Raw genomic sequence first — 20,212 nt, forward strand, 5'->3', positions numbered from 1 at the left:
TCCCCCTTCTCCATGCCACAGGACTGTGGGAGGCAGCGGCAAGGGAATATGTTTTAAGGCGACAAGAACGGTGAGAAGTGGAAGTTTAAGCGGGGGGAAAAAATAGCGTATTCCAGCATGTGCGTGAAGCACGTGGCAGTTTGTAAGGTCGTGTAGTCGCAGCAGTTGGGAAGAGCGTGGAAGTGGCTGGAAGAGCTGCTCCTCAGTGATGGCACTTGGCAGGATTTTGGGTAAAAATTAAGATGATCATTCTTGTCAATGTGGTTTTGCAGCCATTTTGTTGCTCTTGGATCCATCTATTTGCCCATTCATTTAGTTTCTGCTGAAGTCATTGCTTAAATATGTGTATTTTTATCTCCAAGAACCATTGTGGCTGGGGATTTATTAATGACTGGATCTTCCAACAGCCAGTTTGGAGGCTGAAGAGTTGAAAAGCTCCAAAAGTCATCTCTGCTTTACTTCCAGAAATTGCTGTGTGCTCAGCAGGGTCTGATGTTCAGCTGCTTTAAAATGAACGAGCAGTTTCCTTGCCCTGTGCAAATCTGTGATGCATCTCTCCAGCGTTTCTATCTTGCAGCGAATCCATTTTAGGAGTCTGATTTCTACACCAAAAGTGAGAGATTGGACCAGCAGCAAGGAGCAGTCGATACAACTGCCCCCAAATTGCCCCCAAACTTGTGCGTTTGTTCCCAACAAGCCAAGTTTGCCCACTTCTCATTTTAATTACTTTTTTTTCCCCTTCGAGTGTATGTTCATATATTTGCTGACCAAAGGAGCCCTTGGTATGAACAGCCCCAGTGAAAATTATCCATCATAACAGGACTAAAATATTAGATATATCCATGTACACATCGTAAACTTAATGTTTTATGCAAAAGACAGGGGGATGAAAAGAAGAAAGTTTCCCGGATTAAAACAAAATCCAGAAAGTGGAAGCGAATCATTTCAACCCTCCTCTGAGTAAAAAATGTCTGCAAAATTCTTGTCTCCCTTCAAACCTTGTATGCCAGGAAAACTTTGTTTTTCTGACAGAATCCTACCGTGCTCCTTTCTGTGCAGCTTTAGACATTTCCAAGTTGTGAAAAACATTTCAGTATGGTCAGTCTCTTCTTCTCCAGACCTCCACAGGCTTCCAAAATCTATCCGAGAGACATCACCTTGGGCCTTTTAGGAAATCACAGTGATTGCTTTTGGCACATACGGTTGATTAACAGCAACCAAAGTCTGGCTCAGTTCAGAAATCCTTTTCGAGAGCCCTGTTTTGATGAGCTGTGTTGTGGAGTGGCAACAGAAGACCATCGTGCAGAGGGATGTGGGTGCTGGAGATGAGTTGAGACTGTGCAGAAATGCCTGGATCTGAGTTGAAGCGCCGAGTGGCTGGTGGTGTCCCACGGATGTACAGGCTCCTGAAGTTGAAAACAGCATTTTTTGCTGGATTTTTGAATTGAATACCCCTCTGGATATTCAACCGGGAGTGACAGGGAGAATGCAATTAAAGGTGGGAGGAGGAAAGTGCAAGACTGGTTCATTTTCCTGCGAGGTGGGATGCACTGGGAGATCCCTGCTGCCTTGCAGAGAGCAGGGAAGTGCTTGCCGACATTGTACTTACGGTTTAGGAGAAAAACCCAGCTCTGTCCCATTTCTGCATCCTATCCACCCGCCCGGCACGTGGTGGGTTGGACAGGCAGCGAGCAAGGCGGAGGCCACCCAAACCTCCGTTGTGTTCGGACACGAGCCACGGCGGAGCACATGAAACTAATCCAAAGCTTTTGCTCTTGGGCTCGCCCAAGGATGGCGAGCGAGCAGCATAGCAAGAGATGGTAAAACAGCACAGAAAAAAGCTGGCACATCACAAACTGGGGTGATGACGCTGGGTGGATTGAGTGCCAGAGCATCCCGGTGAGGGAAGCAGGATGGTGGCACCCTTGTGAGTGGCCAGTGGAGCTGGGGAGCCGCTTAGGTGAGCGTGTTGGAGTAGAAGCTGAAGCTTTCGGAGACTGTTTTGGAGTCACTGCGGGAGGAGCCATTGGAGGTCATGTCTACGGAGAGACGCTTGGCCTTGCTGCTCTCCTCCAGCTCCTCTTCGGCTGCGCCAACCGCCGAGGACACGGTGGTCTCTATCCGGCTGACCTTGTACATGCTGCTCTGTGTCTGCAGGTACCTGGCTGACTTCATTTCCAGGCCCTCGTACTCACCGGCGCTGACGAACGGGCACCACCGAAATGCGTGTCTGAACCCCACGCGAAATCTGGGAGGACGGAAGAGATGGGGAAAGGCAGCAGTGAGGGATGTGGAGATGGCAAAAGGACCTCGCTAGGATTGGGAAGACAGAGCTAAGCACTGCTAAACAACAACAAAAAAATGCTACTTTTCACTAAGGAGAGGAAAAAACCACTGATAAATCCCAATTAGGAGTTGGGACTGTTTTGATACCTGCCCTCAAATCCCAGAGGGACTTTAGGAAAGACTTATTTAGGTGAGTATTGTATCGTCCCTGCATCTGCTGGAAGCAGCCCCTGGCAGAGGATGGGACAGAACCATCCTGGAAAAACTCTCCATCCGTACCCTCCTCCATCAGACCCCTCTGTATCTCCCCCTCCTCTACTCCCTGTTGCACCAAGATGCTGCCGAAAGTCACTCGAAGCCCACCTGTCGTTGAGGCAGCAGTAGATGATGGGGTTGTACATGGTGGAGCTCATGGCCAGCCACATGATAGCCAGGTAGACCTGCTGGATGAACTTCTGCAGGTACCACTCGGGTTGAAATACTGCAGGGTGAAGTAGATGTGGTAGGGCAGCCAGCACAGCGCGAACGTGCACACCACGATGATCATCATCTTCACTACCTGTGAGGAGAAGAGAGGGCAGGGAAGCAAAGTCATCCTGGGACACCCCACAGGTGGGGTGTCACCATCCAGAGGGGGCCGCCTCTTTTTGCCTTGGAGACCTTTCCAACCAGGAACACATGGTTGACATCTTGGTTAAACCATGCACGTTCATGGAGGACACGCATCTGGAGGACACTCTTTGCTCCGTTAGCAACAACCATGCAACAAGTCCTGACCTGTTTCCACCCCTAATGAAGTATTTTTGGTTGTGGTTAGTTGGGATTGGGCATGAATTATGGCTCCTACCGTGCTTGGAGCTCCTTACCTTCCGCTTAGCCGAGACCTGCTCGTGGTAGCGGTCGGAGGAGTCGCCGGGTATCTCGCTCGCCCAGAGGGTGATACCGACCACAGTGTAGGCACATCCTATCACCAGAAGCGGCAAGAAGTAGATCAGGATGGTCATGCAGAAGTGATACCTAGAAAAAATGATGGTCGTGAGTGTGTCTTCTACCTATTCAGTCTTTTTCTTGCAAACCGAGCTTGGAGGCAAAGTGCTTCGCATGGGCAAAGAGAATTTGGTACAATTCCTGCAGACGCGTTGCCTGCAGAGCTCGGGCCGGGAAGGACTACCTACTTACACCCAATCTTTTCCAAGCCTCTGCTGCCAGCCTTTGGCATCCTACCACCCTCTTGGGATGGGATGTAGAGGTCAGTGAAGAACTTGTTACCTTCATAAGGCAAGGATGTTTTAGCTGAAGTGGCTCTGCTCTCACTTCTACTCTATTTACATCCCAAATTATCCTCGAGATGAATGCCTGCTCTTATCACACCTTTTATCTGGCAGTCCTGCAGGAGCAAATGTGGTTTTTTTGACATATAAAGGATGGGAATATTAAGCTGAAGAAATAAAGGCTTTCCCTGCAGGGCAAACACTGGGTCTTGGATGCAGCTTGCCTAAATCCTGGTCCGCTATCGGTTTAGCTGGGCTCAGGTGGCACAGTCCCCAAAAACACAGCCTAAACCCTTGTCATGGAGGTTTATTAAAACTTTTCGGTGAATTCGGCAGCTGGGTCAGTTCTCCAGGCTTGCGGAATGGGCAGGATCTTTGTGTCTGTTTATAACAGGTATAAATAAGTCCAAAATTGAATGAGAGGGTCTGGATTAAACTGTTAGCACAGGCTTGAGACTGTCTCGTCATGAAGTCGGTGGAGCCGTGGCAGGTTGCAATAGCCACTGGGATTGCAGTGGGTTCAGTGAAGGATTTATGTTAAATAGTAGCTGGGTTAAAAAGGAAAAAAATAATGCTGTTTTTAACAAACAGGATGGGGATGGACCGTTTGACCTTGCAAGTTCCTTCCTACCATCAGAGCTTGCAAAAACCTCTCTCCCCTGCAGAAAGATGAGCAATAGTGGTATAGAAATGCGGCTGGCTTGCACGGTGCCGGCTTGCAAAGCATCACGCGTGCCGCCAGGTCCAGAGGTAATTTTTTTCCAACAGCTTTAGAGTCTTTGCATGCATTTTCGGGGTGCGTGCCCGGCTCGAATGCAAGGTGCTGCATCTGTTCAAGGCAGTTCAGGCCCTGTAGCCACGCTCCGCTCTTCACTCACTCGTCCTCCCGGGAGCTTTGATTGAATAATATCTCCAAAGCGTAACGAATGGGTCAGGCTCATGCCTGGTGCAACTCCCGCAGGGAATGGGGTTGGCCCCGGACCTGTGCTGCCACGCCATCTCCTCCTTGTTTTGTACCTGCAATCTTATTTGGCCTTCTCTTCGCCCAGCGCTAATCACATTTGAGCTGGATTTTGTAGGGCTGTTTTCTATTTTGCTAATTAAAGAGGCGTCTCTGTGGCTCCGCAATGAAGATTTTGTTGTGGTTCCCATGTAATGCAGGGTCTTAAACCAGCTGCAAACAGCTGAGAGTGATGCAGAAATGCCCCAGAGGAGCTGTGAGATAACATAAGCAAGATGGACCCTTATTTTCAGAGCCGCCTGAGCATGGTAGGGACAGGGATTTCCAAAGAGCCCTGGGACATTTTTTTTTGGACCCTGGGCGCTGAAAACCGGTCTCCATGTGAAACCATCCGTATGTTATTCTGTCTACAAGAATTGCAGGATCAGAGCACTTAGAGAAGCCTGGGTTTTGTAATTTTAAGGTCTTTGGTGTGGGGATTTAGGGTCTCGTATAGAATGGAGGAGCCTGTAGGAGTTACGGGACAGTGATGTTGGAGGAGAGGGCTGCCATCTCCTTTTGCCTTGCAAAGCTCAGATGGTTGCCACGGGCTGTTATCTCCCAGAGAAGCCTGTGAGTGGAGCAGCTTTTCCCCTTCCCTTAACAAACCGAAATGGCAGCTAATGAAATTGGAATAGATCAGACATCTATTTCGAAACCAAAAGCAGCAGAGGGAATCTGTGGTTAGCGGCAGCGAGCAGCCGCTGAATTGAACTGAGCTGAATTGCCGGCTCCTGTTGCAGACGCATCCCGCCTGCACCGAGGTCTTCGTCCGCTTCCCCCCATACGAGCGGGCTGAGAACGGGCACGTTTTCCCAGTGAAAAAACCTCATGCGTACATCCCCATCTCTGATACCCTCTGCATGCTGGGCTTGTGCTTTCTGGGCTCCGTTTGCCAAGAGAAAGGACCCCCCCGGTGTTGCGAAAAGTCCCCGATTTTCACTGTGAACTGAAAAAAATAGTATTATTTTTCATCATGGCGTTGCAAACAAGCCGGCTGCTGCTGGCGCCTTCCTTAAATAACTGCCCCAAGGCCATGCGAGCAGGGGAGAGTGTTTGACAGCGGCCCAACCACCTGTCCCTGCAAAGTTATTTTGGGGCAGTAAAAGAACATCTCGGGCTCTGCGCTGTGCAAGTGAGTTCACGCGGTTTGGAGAGATGCTGCTGAGCTGCAAGTTATTTTCAATCCCCACCAAATGATTTGGGGTTTGGCTATTTAAAAGCTTCTGCTTAGCATCTGCTTTCCCAGCTTTCCTGGCTGCCCTCATCTGTCTGCAGAGCCCCTGGCTCGCCGAAGAGCACGGGATGCTCGGGCTTTGAAGCGGCGCCCGGCTTCCAGCGGCAAATCATTCATAGGTTAATGGTGGCATTTTTCTCTTGAATTAGCTATTTGAAAAAGCGATGGCCCCAGCCTACAGCCGAACGGCAAATCATCTGTCGAAGTCAGGCCCTGAGCTCGCGCCGGTTGCTGCTTCGGTCCGGCGGGGGCTCAGCCCCATCCCAGCCATGTGGACTGTCTAAGCCAGCAGCATTTCTTCGCGCTGACTGTATTTATCACTGTGGCCCAGAATAATTAAGGTTGGAAAACACCTCTGGAGATCAGCTGGGCCAGCCCCAGCTTAGTTCTTGCCATACCTGCCTTGCAATGCAAATAAATAAGACGATAATGATACCATCCAGCTCTCTGCAACCTGCTACTCGCCGCTGACTGCCAAACTCATCTCATTTGTCTTGCAGAGAGACCTTCGCCAGGCTCAGGTTGGCTTTAAACACCTCTTCATGTGTGTGTCCCCTGCTTTGGCTCCAGCACAATTTCACAGCCCTAATCATTGCTCCACAGGACTGGAGATCACAAATGCCTTTTTTTCCCTCCCCCTCTTTTTTCCTTAACTCATGACATTTAACTCGCCACATGACTTGCGGACTTCAAAGAGCAAAGCCCCAGACCGCTGCGCTGGCAGGCTGGCGGTGTTGCCCGGACCCTTTGGAAATGCCAGATTTAATTAGCCAGCACCTTAACGGGAAGGAAAGAGATTCCTGCTGAGCCCTCCTAGCCCAGCGTTTGCCTCCCAGCCTGAGCTGATGCCACAGAGCCTCTTTTTGTAGCTTGCTTTTTAAGCAGTTGAGTGAATTTTGGGGCATTTGGACTTAGTAAATCCCAAACCAGTTTTTTTTTTCTGTTATTGCCTGGCCAAGATATACCCCTGGTAAAACCCTATTTATCTCTTGCAGGAATAACTCTTGCCCCAGGAAGCCTTTAGAGATAGGGGTTGCGGGAAAGGTGCTGCAAAAACCAAAGCCATACCTACGTGTATGAATAAGCCCCTGGGGGCAATGCAGACCCCATCCCCACAGCCAAAATATTGCGTCTTAGTAGTTTTACATGAGTTTCCCTCGAGGATGAGCATCCAAGAAGGGCAGGGATCATGGCACAGCGTGGGGCAACGTTTGGACCACGAGCAACACTAAACTCACCTTAATTAACCTTAATGTGCCCCAAGATGGAGATTTTTGCTGCCGTCAACTACGTAGCACTGGCCCTCGCTAGGGCAGGGGCAGGGTTTCCCCATCCCAAGGAGCTTTAAGCCATTCCCATCCTTCCTCACTTCCTTTTTTTTTTATACTTCTTTTGCATTTTTTCTGTACAGTGACTTGTCCCCACTGCCGGAAAAGTTCAACTCACGTTTTTCCGTACGTATTGGTGCTGTGCTCTGGCCACTCCACCAGACACACCAGCCGGCCCGGCAGCTCCTCCATCACCGAGTAGTAACCCTGGGGGAAAGCCAGCAGGAAAGCCAGGAGCCAGATGATGCCGATGACCACCTTGGTGGCGGTAGCCGAGAGCCGGGGTTGCAGCGGGTGGATGATAGCCATGTACCTGCAAGGTGGGAAAAGGAGAAATCAAGGCTGGAAAGCCCTGATGGTGCAGCTTTTGGGGCTGTTTTAGGTCTCCCTTGCATGGGGGTCGTACTTTTGACACCCCTTTAATGCATCCTGGCAGCCCCTCACTCCGCACAGTGCAAACAGCATCAAATAATCCCTTTATGGAAGATTCCCCGGCCAATGCTTCAATTCTCTTGCAGCATCTTACCCTCGAGATTTGAATCCCGTTTGAGACGCTCATTGACTTTTAGCTGAAAAACAGCTTTGCTAACGCAACCAGCAACCGGCTGCTTCTGCAAAGACTGATTTGTACAAAGCCAGCCGCGATGCTGTCCGTCTGGCAGCAGCCGCTTTGGCAGCGCCCGGTAGTTTTGCACCCGCGCAAAATCATGTCTCTGTGGTAGATCACAGTGCCAAGTGTTACAGGAGGAGAACCAAAAATAAGAGTGCTGGACCGGCGTGGGATGGGTGATCTGAGATGCCACCTATATCTGCCCGGCTCGTGGGTTCTTTCCCCTGAAATCAGTCATCATACGTGAGGAGAGCTTCAGTGGTGACAAGGCGGATTGAATTTATCTCTCTGCAAATCGGGTTTTGCAAAGCTGGCAGCAGCCAGCAGCACTGGAAGGATTAAGTGAGAACGTCGCGAATTTTTTATTTTATTTCCCCGCCCCGCTCCACGTCAAGCTTCGGGAAGAGGAGAAACATTGCATCGCTCTGCATGTGTTATCGCCTGAGACATTTGCAGCCTCCTCTATTTCTCCCTTCATCCCTTCTCCTTTCAGAGAATGAACAGTTTTTCCTTTTAATTCTTTCCTAGATGGAAAATACTCCCCTGTTGCATTTTTGGGTGACCACTTGCAGGGGCAAAGACGTAGGGATTATACCAGCTCCTCCAAGCAGCCCAGACCCTTTTTATTACCTTTTTTTCTTCCCCGTCAGAGCCCCTGTCTGGGAGAACTGTTACTATTCCCATTTTTAATCCTGATGGGTGGCTGAACCCAGAGCATCCCCAAGGGAATATTTCAGAGGTCGCTCGGGACCGACGGATTGGGAATCGCTGCCGAAAGAAAGGATTTGGGGCCAGTTTTCCCCAAAGCGCCGCTAGCTTGCTCCCTCCTGCCTCCCTGACCCCATCCTTGCAACGCCAGCGTGGTCGGATGACCACGTCACGATTGACGTGTCATTTTTCTTGCCTGCTAAGAAGTGATTGTACGTTTCCATCTGTCTCCAGCATTTTTATGGTCTATGCAGAAAAGCAACCCCGTGCTGCGGAGCCATACCGCGGGTACCTCCAGGTTGTCTTCTCCCCTCCGTGTAGGTTCGATCTCCCAGGCGAGGTTGCGGTAAGTGCTGCAGCCAAACCTCCATCAATCACTTCTTAGCAGGCAAGAAAAATGACACGTCAATCGTGACTTTGCCTTTCAGCAAAAAAAGCTTGCCGATCTATTTATTTTTTTATGAACACCAACAAGTTTGCATTCAAATGGAAATGCAGAGCGTGGGCACGGGATGCAGTTGCAATACCTCGGGGTGTCTGCAAGGTGCTGGTGGGTGTTTGGCCCCGTGCATGGTTTTGCAGTGCTGGGCACAAAAGGCATCGATCAGAGCTTAAGTGCCGGGAAGCCGCTGCCCTCCTTGGCTTGGCCACGCAGGTCCTGGCTCTGCCGGTGAGAAGTGGGCTCTCGAAAGCAAGGCTAATGAGTTTATTAGCTCGTATTTCTCCTCGCAAAGTGCCTCTGTGGCCCCACGCTGCCCATCTCCCTAAGATGCTGTATCCTATTAGAGAGATTTATTTTTTTTTCTCTGCCATCCAAGAGGGCAGTTTTCCCATCCATAAAAAAAATGAGGTGTTGCGGTTTGCTGGAGATGGTCGTTCGCAGGAGGCGAGGAAGAGGAGCACATCCCCATGTAAGCGTCTTGCCCTCGCCGCTGCGGCGGGTGACAAACCACCACGGGGTCTTCAAGTCCTAATTTGTCACGGGGAATTGGCTCTTGGTTGAGGATTTAAGGGCAGATTTCCTGCGTTAGGGAAAGGTTTTTTTCCCCGTGCAGGCAGTGCCCGGGTGTAGCACCGGGAATGGGGCCATTTGCCTGCAGAAAATGTTGGGCTGGGAAGATTTAATGATACCTGTTCCTCAAAATAAAATGATCTGCTGTTGCTCTCCTTTTGGATGGAAGCACCGTGTTTGAGTGCAACCCATCGTTACGTTTTGCAAGCTCAGGGTTGCCCAGCTCCTTGCAGGAGAGACCCGATGCCCGTGCAGCTGCATTTTCCTTGCACCTTTCCCACCATGTTTAATGTTTTAAATCCACCACGTTTAATGGGCTTGGGACTAAAGCACACAACTTTACGCCAGACGCTACTTGATGACGTTGGTAATGCTGTTTGCTGTTGCTTAAATATTTTATTGTGTTTTGGGGGGGGTGTTACCATGACAATACAATAGCATTTGAGTACAACATTGTACCAGGGTAGCTCCAAGTGTATCGGTTATTAAATAGATATTGCATTTGAGGCAGTGTAGCCATCTATTAATTGCATCTGGAACTCTGGAGTCTGTCTGGATAACTAACATTACACAATTGTTTCCACCCTCATGGAGATGAGATTAATATAACAGCAAAAATTTATGAAGCGTCTCTCACCCCAGAGTTTCCGTATCTGCTTCATTAAGTATTAAGGATACGACAGATAAGAGATGAGTAACCAAGAGGATGCAGAGTTTGTGCTGTGTGTTTTATTGCACAACGATTTCCCGTCCTGAGCAAAGAGGGGTTTAGTGCAGAGTCAGTCCCGGGGGAGTTTGCAACCAAGTCAGAGCAGATGCCCTGGATTGAGGTGGGTCAAATACCTCCAGCACCGCTCCGGGTCCTTCCTACCCAAGAAACGAAAAGCTTCTCTGTAGAGAAAAACCTGCCTTTTTGCTTTCTGCGAGGATTGTGTCATAACAGCATGGATGCAAAAATACCATCCCTCAAGCAGGTTTGCATAGCGAAGCCTGGCCTCGTCGCGCTGGCCCCAAATACCTCGTATGTGGATGAGGGCCGAGGAGGCTAGCTGAGCCCCGCGTGCTTGAAACACGATGCTGGGGACGAAGGCGCCGCAAGCAGCTGCTTCCTCCTATTTATTGCTTTGACATAAAACAGTGACCGTTCAAACCGAAGGACAGGCAGTGCGCTCCTGCCCCGAGACCTGAGTGATGCTCAGCAAAGCGTCTGCATCAAGCAGGAGGCTGCAGGTTTCTCACCGGCATTTCCCCGCAGCACCAATACGGCACAACATCTTTCCTTTTTGAAAGCAGTGCGGTATTTCCTTCGAGCACAACTGAAAAGGACCTGTTACCCACCATCAAACAGTGACCTGAGTTACACCGGCAGCTTTGCAAACTCCCCTGCCTTCCTGCACAGCACCTCTTGCGTTGCAAACCCCACGGTTTTAAAAGCCAAATGCAGGCGAAACAGGATCAAAGCCCGGTTAGTTGCAGCAGGCTGTTACGGAGGCATAGAGCTCCCTCCTGCATTCATTGCGTTTGCCGACAGTGCCGGGGTGGGATGGGAGAGAACGACCCAAAGCACAACCGAGCCTTGCTGAGAGACTCTGCCGGTGCTGTTATTCGAGGCACCTATATGACCTTATCAACTAATTAGTCCTGGCACTGGTTTACAGCTGGAGAATGAAGGGGGGAGAACAAAAATCACATGGAATGCAGAGCTGGTGACCCATGAGACCTGGCGCACTTAGTGCATGGGTGGTTCCCACTGGGCCATTGAGGAATTAAGAATAAATTAAGGAATAAATTAAGAAAGCCGTCAAATAAACCAAATATCTCCCCAGAGGCCCTCAAACTCCTACGGTGGCTTGTGCCAGCGCCCAGCTCGCAGATGAGCACCGTGATCACCCCAAAAGCATGTCTAAAACCTGAGTCTCCTGCATCTCCGAGCCACCAAACTGTCACTAATTCATCTTAGTTCTATATTTATTGCCACAGGAATTTCAAGCCCCCTTTTCTTTCCAAAGGAGAGCGGGGAAAAAAGATGTAATTCATTTTTTGACAGGCTGAGTTCATATCTAGTGGCTATTGCGGGGGGATTAATTCCAGTTAATACCCATCAGATCAGAGACTACTGCTGGGAGCAGGGGCATAAACCAGCCTTGATGAGTGACCCCTTACTAAGGCGTTCCCTCGTCCATCCCCATTCCCCTGCTTTCTAACCCCAGCTGGGAAATCAATGCTTCGAGGCAGCTCCGTGCTGGGTATCCAGCAGCTTCGCAGGGTTTTTGCTGTGATCAGTGATGCTTGATTTTTTGGGAATACGAAAAGCTGCTTCGGTTATTGCTAGCTGGTGCGTAGGCAATGCCGCAGGGCGGCCGGTGCAGGGGCTGCTGGCCCTAAACCCCGGGCTCCTTTTGCTTCCCCCTTGCTCTTCCATCTTCCAAATTACATCCCAGCAGACCAAGATTCCACGGCGTCGGGTGCAGATCAAAGTCCTGCTCTGCAAACCCCAGAAGTCCATTAAGTCAAGATTAAAAAAAAAAAAAAAAACCCTGGTGCTATATTAGGGTGTAAATGACTAATTAATCTGTCTGTGCGCTGATGTAATTTGTCCTCTCCGGAGGGTTTCTTTCTGCAGTAATCACCTCTCGGGGAAGGCATGGGGTCGCTGAGCTGGCAAATATATTCCTGGTATTCAGCTGGTTCGGTCAACCTGGGAGTTCAAGCTTGCAAGCAGTAAATAATTTTCCGAGCCGGTTTTTCTGCTGCAAATAATATGGGGTTGGGGAGATATTAACAGGTCTTGGCTGCAGACTAGCAATTTTAGGAGCCGCGGTGGTGAATGAAGGTTCGCAGATTTGATGTTTCTTCTGCAGCTCCTGCTAGCAAATTGATGGATCTTAAGACATCTAATATAATTTGATAACCCATCTGGAAATAAAAAAGGGAATATAAATAAGATCCCAGTTGGATTGCCCAGCCCTGCGTGCTGGTCTAGCAGTGTTGGTGCTGGTGGAGGTCGGAGAGGTGGCTCTTTTAATAAGCAAAAGCAGCGAGTTGGTCTAGGAGTTGCAGGAGGTTAGTCCCACCATATGTCAGTTTTATAGCTGCTTTGGAGCGGAGGACACTTTGCAGAAAAAGGGAAATCGCTTTGTATTAAATAGCCCAAGCGCTGCACGGTCCGTCTTCACCCCGAGTTCATGGCAGGGCTCTCACTCTTCTCATCAGGATTTGTCCAGTCTGTGGTGTTTTCGGCTTAGCTCACTTAAAGTTTTGAGATCAGAGATAATTTTTTTTTTTCCCTGATTCTGCAAGTAACTCGGGATCTTAACCTTCGGCTGCATTCCTGATTGTCCATCATCACGGAAACTCATTCCTCCATCAGAAGTTTGCTAACGGTGCGGGCGAGCGGTGGTGCTCAGCAATGAGTCCAGGTCCCAGGGAGAGAGAAAACGTCAACAGTTTATCTAACGATGCTCCATCCCATGCGCCATAGATATTGCAACTTAGGGATGTCCAGAGTTGTTTTTTTTTTTTTTTCCTCTAAGTGTGGCTGCAAATTAGCTTGGACTCACCATGGGCACTGCCGCGCTCTCACTTTTCCTGGAAGATTGGAAAAAACCAGGATTTTCTGTCTATCTCTTTCAAGTGAATTAATTCACAGGGAGAGCTGGAAGCCAGAAAGGGATATGTGATGTGCTCTGGCACTGATGCGCCCGAAAACGAAGGACGTAGCAAATTTTATAGTGCCAAAGCGAGCTGTTTGGCCCCGACTTCTGCAGGACGCTGAGAAGCAGCATCATGGCTTTCCCTGAGCAGACTTTACCAGCTGCCAGCCTTGACTCCTGAATTTCCTGCTATTGTTGCAGGGTTCGGAATAACACTTGGTAGAGGATTAACTTCTTTTTTTTTCAGAGCGGTTGTGCCCAGGCTGAAATAGGTCCTGGTGAAAGAGCAGATAGTCCAGCTTCAAGCAAAAGCCTTTTTTTCTCGCACAAACCCATAGCGGAACCCACTTCCCCGCTTGTTCTCTCAACGACTCTGTTACGGCTGTGCCGAGCCTTTCCAAGGCGGTTTCGTATCCTTCAGCGAGGATGTTCTGGAAATTGCTTGCAGAAAGCACAAGCGGAGATGATTTAGGGGGGCAATCTGCAGACTGACGCTCCTCCGAGCCTTCAGACTCTGTATCCAACCGCTCTGCTAGATGGCTTAATACACTTTGGGAACACGAGGCACATTCAATTCTGCTTTCCTAGTTTTTGATGAAAATCAGAACTGCAGTCATGTTTCATTTCAGATATGTCCTGGCTGTGAACATAACCCATTTTGCTGAGCCTACCTGGCTCTGCTGCTCTGAATTCAGGTACTTGCTTTGCTTGTTCCCGTACAGCTTTTTGCTGCTTGCCAGGACAAATTCTTCCCTTTTAGGTTCCTGGAACAAGTTCCTGCATTTCATGCATTTAAGTTACTATTGTCAGCTCTCAGACACAGCAAAACAAGCGATTTTCCAGCGCTTGGAGATGCTGTTGTGTACCGCTTGCCTGGAGGGGCAGAGGATGGGCTTTGCTGCTTTCACCTTCCCAATTTCCCACCTCGCTGGAAATTGGGGGCCATGAAATGCAGCAGGTAGCTCTGTGCAGGAGGTGTTCGCACACCGAAGCTGCAGCTTCTTTTGGGTCCTTCTTGGTGGGTGAGCCAAGCCTGCACGCACGGGTTTTGCAGCCCAGCCATGGGAAAACCAAGCCTCTGTTAAGGCTTTGCAGATGCCTTAACAAGAAGCAAGCTGGAAATGCCAATTCCCCCCCAAAAATTCAGCCCCAGGCTCCCAGACCTGCCTTTGCTCCCCATTTTAGACACGTTCCTCCAGCTTCCCCTGGCAGATTTGCTTTTGTGGTTATTCCGGGGTGTGGACCAAAGGCTAAAAAAACCAAACTATTAAAAAAAATCATCTCTCTAATTCATCCTAACCTGGAAGGGGCTTTGCTGACTGATCCCCAACATCCTCGAAACGCAGATGCTCCTGAAACAGAGTCAGCAACACCATCGGGTAGAAACAGAGCCACTCTGGTAGTATTCCTCTTTTTATTTATTATTGCCTTAATTCTCCTCACATCTCCGGTATGAGAGCTTGGCTATGCCCGATTTATTTTGGGGAAGAGGGTCTTGTAACCTCTCCAGAGCGAAACAAAACCTGAGCCTGTTTTTAACGACTAGAGAGCATCGTCCATCTCAAGCTCTGTTTCCCAAGCTGTCAGTGTGTGAGTTGTGGCAGCACTATAATTCCTCGTAGGGAAATAGCCATGCCAGTTTGTGCAGCACTTAGACATCAGCTCAAAATGTGCTGGCATACGGCAATGCAAATCTCCTCCCCCGCCCCGGCTTCGCATGTATCCCCAGCCAAAATGTCTTTTACTCCCCGGGAAGAAGGACCAAAAAGAGGCGTTGCAGAGCCGAGCTGTCTTCGGGAAATATGTTGCGCTGGAAAAATCTGTTGCGCTTGAAACGCCAATACTCAAGAAGGAATTGCAAAGCTGTTTGAGAGCCTCGATTGATCTCTAGCGCTGGTGTGAAAATGCCATCAAAGAAAAGATTTCTCGGAGGGGGGAGAGAACAGGGGGGAGCTGCGCACTGGAGGTGCTTGGTGCATGGCTATTTTCTGTCCCTCAACCCCTGGCGCATCCCTCTGCAGTGAAAAAGGCAGCGTCCCCCGTGCCATCGCACCCCGCCGAGCACTGTCTGAACTTTTGATCGTGGCAAAACGCAAGCGGGATCTCACTCTGCCGGCAGTGCCCAGCCATCGGGCAGCACCGGCAGAAACCAGGCAGTAAAAAAAAAAAAACAAAAAAACAACTAAGCTATGCTGGCTGCAGCCGAACGAGAGAAATCCCTGGCACCTACCTCTCCCCCTTGATCCCTGCTAATAAAATCAAGGTGGGTTTGCTTGGGGGGACACACCAGCACGCAACGCGACAACACACACCCGCCAATTCAAGATGCCTTTCCCGAGCCCGAGCTTCTCTCCCAGGCTCCTTAGACGGTTCCCAACCCAGATCAAGAGACACGAAACAGCTCCTGCTGCACAGCGGAGGCACATCCGACACAGGCGTGTATTTTATGTTATGAGGTGATGCCATTTTGTGCTAAATATCGAGTTTGCTTTTAAATGAGGAGGTTGGGAAAGGAAAGGACGGCTCTGCAGAGGAGCTGGGGACAGCGATGCTACAAATGCACACCCAAGACACGCTACGGACACGCACGGGGGTTACAAAGCCTTTTCGAGCTCCTTTTGCAAAGCTGACAAAGGATTCCCAAAGCCGCCTGCAACCAAGGTGGGGAGATGGATTATTTCTAGCTCTCTTTTACCAAAACGAGCTTTATTTTTATTGCAATGTTCTCCCATGACCGGAGATCAGACGGAGCTGAGCACAGCACCCAGGTGGAGGCAGACCTGGGTGCCAGGGAGGGTTTGGGCTTTGACACTCAGAACTCACCTGTCCAGGGCGATGGCCGTCATGGAGTAGATGCTAGCGAAGACAGCGGCGATGGGGAAGAAGTTGTGAAACTTGCAGTAGAGCAGCCCGTAGTACCACTCGTTGTGGATGGCGTAGGTGAAGTTCACCACCGTGTTGAAGGCGGACATGGAGGCTTCGGCGAAAGCCAGGTTCACCAAGAAGTAGTTGGTGACGGTGCGCATCCTCTTGTGAGCCAGGATGATCCACATCACCACCACGTTCCCCACCACCGACACCACCACGATGAGGGCGTAGGCGACAGCCCACAGGGCCACCTGCCATGGGGGCTGCACGAACTGATTCGTAAAGGACTCGTTCAGGGAGGCGTTGAGTAGCCACTGGTGCTCCAGCTCCGCTTCCAGCGGCAGAGCGTTATCCATTGCGCCACGATGCAGCCAGACCGGGCACACGGATGCTTTGGGGCGCAGGTCCCTCCTGGTTTAGGGTGCAACAGGATCAGGCTGCGACAAGTTTGGGGCACACAGCTGGTTTGGGGTGCAGGTCCCTCCTGGTTCAGAGTGCAGCCATTTTGGGGTGCATGGCTGGTTCAGGACACAGGTACCTCCCAGTTCAGGGGACAGCTGGTTTGGGGTGCACAGCTGGTTCAGGGCATAGGTCTCTTCTGGTTCAGGGTGCAGCCAGTTTGGGGTATAGGACCCTTCTGGTTCAGGGTGCAGTCAGTTTGGGGTGCATGGCTGGTTCGGGGTGCAGGTCCTTCCTGTCTCTGGGTGCAGCCGGAGCAGGGTGCCCGGCCATGTCAAGGCACACCGCTGGTTCGGGGCGCAGGTCCCTCCAGGCTTGGCTGCAGCTTCACTGGGGTGCAGATTCCTCCCGGTTCAGGGCGCAGCTGGTTCAGGATGCGGGTCCCTCCCGGTTCAGGACCAGAAAGGGATGTGAGCCCTTCCCAGTTCGGGACCAGAGCAGGATGCGAGTCCCTCCTGGTTTGGGCGCAGCCAGTTCAGGATGCAGGCGTCTCCCGGTTCAGGACCAGAGCAGGATGTGGGTCCCTCTGAGGTCTGGACCAGAGTGGGATGCGGGATGCAGGTGCCTCCCAGTTCAGGACCGGAGCGGGATGCGGGTCCCTCCCAGTTCAGGACCGGAGCAGGATGCGGGATGTGGGTCCTGCCCGGTTCAGGAGCGGAGCGGGATGCGGGTCCCTCGCGGTTCAGGAGCGGAGCGGGATGCGGGTCCCTCGCGGTTCAGGAGCGGAGCGGGATGCGGGTCCCTCCCTGTTCAGGAGCGGAGCGGGATGCGGGTCCCTCCCTGTTCGGGGTGCAGGTCCCTCCCGGTTCAGGAGCGGAGCGGGATGCGGGTCCCTCGCGGTTCAGGAGCGGAGCGGGATGCGGGTCCCTCCCGGTTCAGGAGCGGAGCGGGATGCGGGTCCCTCCCTGTTCGGGGTGCAGGTCCCTCCCGGTTCAGGAGCGGAGCGGGATGCGGGTCCCTCCCGGTTCAGGAGCGATGCGGGATGCGGGTCCCTCCCGGTTCAGGACCGGAGCGGGATGCGGGATGCGGGTCCCTCCCGGTTCAGGACCGGAGCGGGATGCGGGTCCCTCCCGGTTCAGGACCGGAGCGGGATGCAGGATGCGGGTCCCTCCCGCTTCAGGAGCGGAGCGGGATGCCGGTCCCTCCCGGCTGCAGCCCGGAGAAGGCTTGGGGGCGCAGCCGGTGCCGCGGAGCCGGCTGCGACGGGCGAGGCACGACCGGAGCTTTTATAAGCGGCGCGGGCGGTGCCAGCGGCCGGTGGGCAGAGCCGGGCCGGAGAGCCCTCCCCGGCCCCGGGGGGCTCTGCTGGGGCCCGGAGCTGCAGTCGTCCCCCCCCCCCCGGACCGCTCCCCGCAGCGCAGAGCTGCCCTTCCCAGCGGGCAGGAGCCCCCAGGTTTCCCCGTACCCCCTCGCCCCCCATTTTCACACCTCCTCATCCCCTCTCCAACCTTTTTGCCCTCCAAACCTGCCTGTGCTTCGCATCCTTTTGGGGGGCTGATGGGCGGCTGGGCCAAATGTGCTCTAAAAAGTCACCGGGAGTTTAAAACATGCTGATAATTGTAAAGCTTATATATTTTACGTATTATATTATATTTATATATTATAAAGCTTTCCAATATAACAGCCGTGGGATTTCTCCCAACGGCTTTACGTTGTGGTCGGCGAGTGCTTTGCATCCCCGACGAACAAAGCAAATGTTTGACTTCTCGAAGAAGGAAAAGGTCTTCCCGCTCCGGTGCGACCGGCTTCCTACCACTGCAAACAGGACGTTTCATTTTAGTGCCCCTTTGCTCATAAAGCAAACACAGCTCCTTTTAGGCTGGCGAAACTTTCTCCGCTAAAGAGTCTTTTTCTCCCATGAATAAGCTGTTGAGATCTAATTAAACTGCAAACAGAGATTTGCACCTTCCCACAGTCCGGGTTTACAATATCCACCAGACAGGGATGATTTTAACTTACTTCTCCAGTGTAGTGTTATTTGCCAAGTGTGGGCAAAAAAATAACAACTGTGTTGCTACCTGCCGGGAGAGCTGGTTTTCCCTGAGGATGCACCAATGAAGAGGCAAATCGCCTTGGAAAGCTGAGTGCATCCCTCTGGTTTGCTAAAGGATGCTCCTGAATTGCGTTCTCCAGACGCAGCCTCCCAAATTGGTGGAAGAGGAGCACTGAGCTGGAGGAACTGCTCCCACGTAAAGCTGCGGCTCCCCAAAAACTGGGAGCAAATCCGGTTTGAATTGCATAGCTGAGCGTTGTGGAGGGAGGATGCTCGGCTCTTACACTGGAGCAAACGCTTAGGGTAGCCTGCGGGGCTGAAAATCTTTAGTCCCCAACACCAGGTCAGTTGTTGAAGTCAGACTGAGCTTTTTAACCCGAGGATGGATGAAGGAGGAGATATATTTCAACCAGGGCCTCCGCATTTTCCAGCAGCCCTGGGAGCAGGGGCTGCCTGGGTGACCGTAGAGGGGTCCAGGTGGGTGACCGAGCGCTCTTCCCGCATCCGGATGCTCCTGGACCACTCGATGGCAGCATTGCCTAAAAATGCAGGAGGAGGAATGGGCGAGCAGCCTGCCGGGGCTGGGGAAGGCTCCCTGGTGATGGCATTTCCAATTCCCCCCCTCCCTCACCCGGCTGTTTCGGGGCATCGCTATAAATTTGGCAAAGGGTGAACCCCAAAGGAGGGGACGCTCTGGCAGGTGGGGGCAACGTTAGCAGCTATCTCAGCCCACCCCAGCAAATCCTTTCCCACCCCAGCGAACCCTTTCCTGCTCCCTTCATCCCCGAATTGCTCCAAGCTGGTAGCATCACCCCAAGGATGACTGTAGGGCTGTGAGAGAGCACATCCCTGCCTCCTGCCTCAGTTTCCCCATTAGGAAAAAGGGGGCAATGCCGTTGCACACTCCTGTTGAAAAGAACCGGCTCTTTTTTTCCTGTGCTACTGCCTTGCAAGGAATTGAAATGCAGCCTGATGTCTCGACCAAAGCGGGCTCTGGAAGGGGCATGTGTGTATCGGCATGTTCAGGCCGCTGAGCGTTGGGTAGTCTGGGGGGGGGCAGGGATTTCACCCAAAGGATACGTTTTCTTTCTTTTAGAAGAGATTGCATTAAAAAGAACAAATGAATCAATCAATCCTAGGATGGAAACCTGCGTGAGGGAGAACAGATGTATTTATTGCTCGGCAAAACCAAACAGATTATTGCAAGCTTTTGACAACTAATTAATGCTTGCGGGTCCCTGTGAAGATGCCAGTGCTATTCTAGACATGAATGCACTGGGCTATTCCGGCAAGCCCCCTCCTTCCTATCCCTGGGGACGCTTATATACCTTCATGTATATTGTCAGCCCTTTCAGAGCACAGAGAAAGGCTTTGCAACCGGCAGCTGGAGAAAACCTTGCCTTTTCCTGTTGTGTTTTCCAGAAGGACAGGAGCCTCTCACGCTATGGGTTTCCCAGCAGAGTCCCTGGGGCCGGTATAACATCAAGCGCATACAAAGCGTTGTTGTCTGGGAGGAAAAACCGGCCTCGTCCTTCAGGGAACCATCAGAGATGGTGTTTTTCCAGCTTCTGAGGCTTTGGCTCCTCCATCCACCCTGGCCAAGGGGTTGGACCCCATCTCCCCATTGCATAAAGCCAGGCGTGAGCAACACCAGGAACAGGTTCAAGATTTGCTGCCTCCCCAAAACGTGGCTGCAGGTCCTAAACAACAAATATCCCTTGCAAGCTGCCAGCAGAGGTGTTTGCATGGCTTTTAGCTTGGGTAAAGGAAGTGCAGGTGGATCAAGC

The 20,212-nt window shown here is 51.5% G+C and overlaps 1 protein-coding gene across 1 annotated transcript; it reads right to left on the reverse strand.

The window, feature by feature from the left end:
- Window positions 1–1,956: 1,956 nt before the first annotated feature.
- LOC127025378 (substance-P receptor-like) lies at window positions 1,957–16,350 on the reverse strand. Its single transcript, XM_050910310.1, is given in 6 exon segments — window positions 1,957–2,248; window positions 2,650–2,752; window positions 2,755–2,845; window positions 3,153–3,303; window positions 7,241–7,435; window positions 15,929–16,350. Coding segments are annotated over 6 exon segments (1,233 nt in total). The 5' UTR covers window positions 16,330–16,350.
- Window positions 16,351–20,212: the final 3,862 nt, after the last annotated feature.

This window comes from Gymnogyps californianus, chromosome 23 (assembly GCF_018139145.2).
Source record: "Gymnogyps californianus isolate 813 chromosome 23, ASM1813914v2, whole genome shotgun sequence".
Lineage (NCBI taxonomy): Eukaryota > Metazoa > Chordata > Aves > Accipitriformes > Cathartidae > Gymnogyps > Gymnogyps californianus.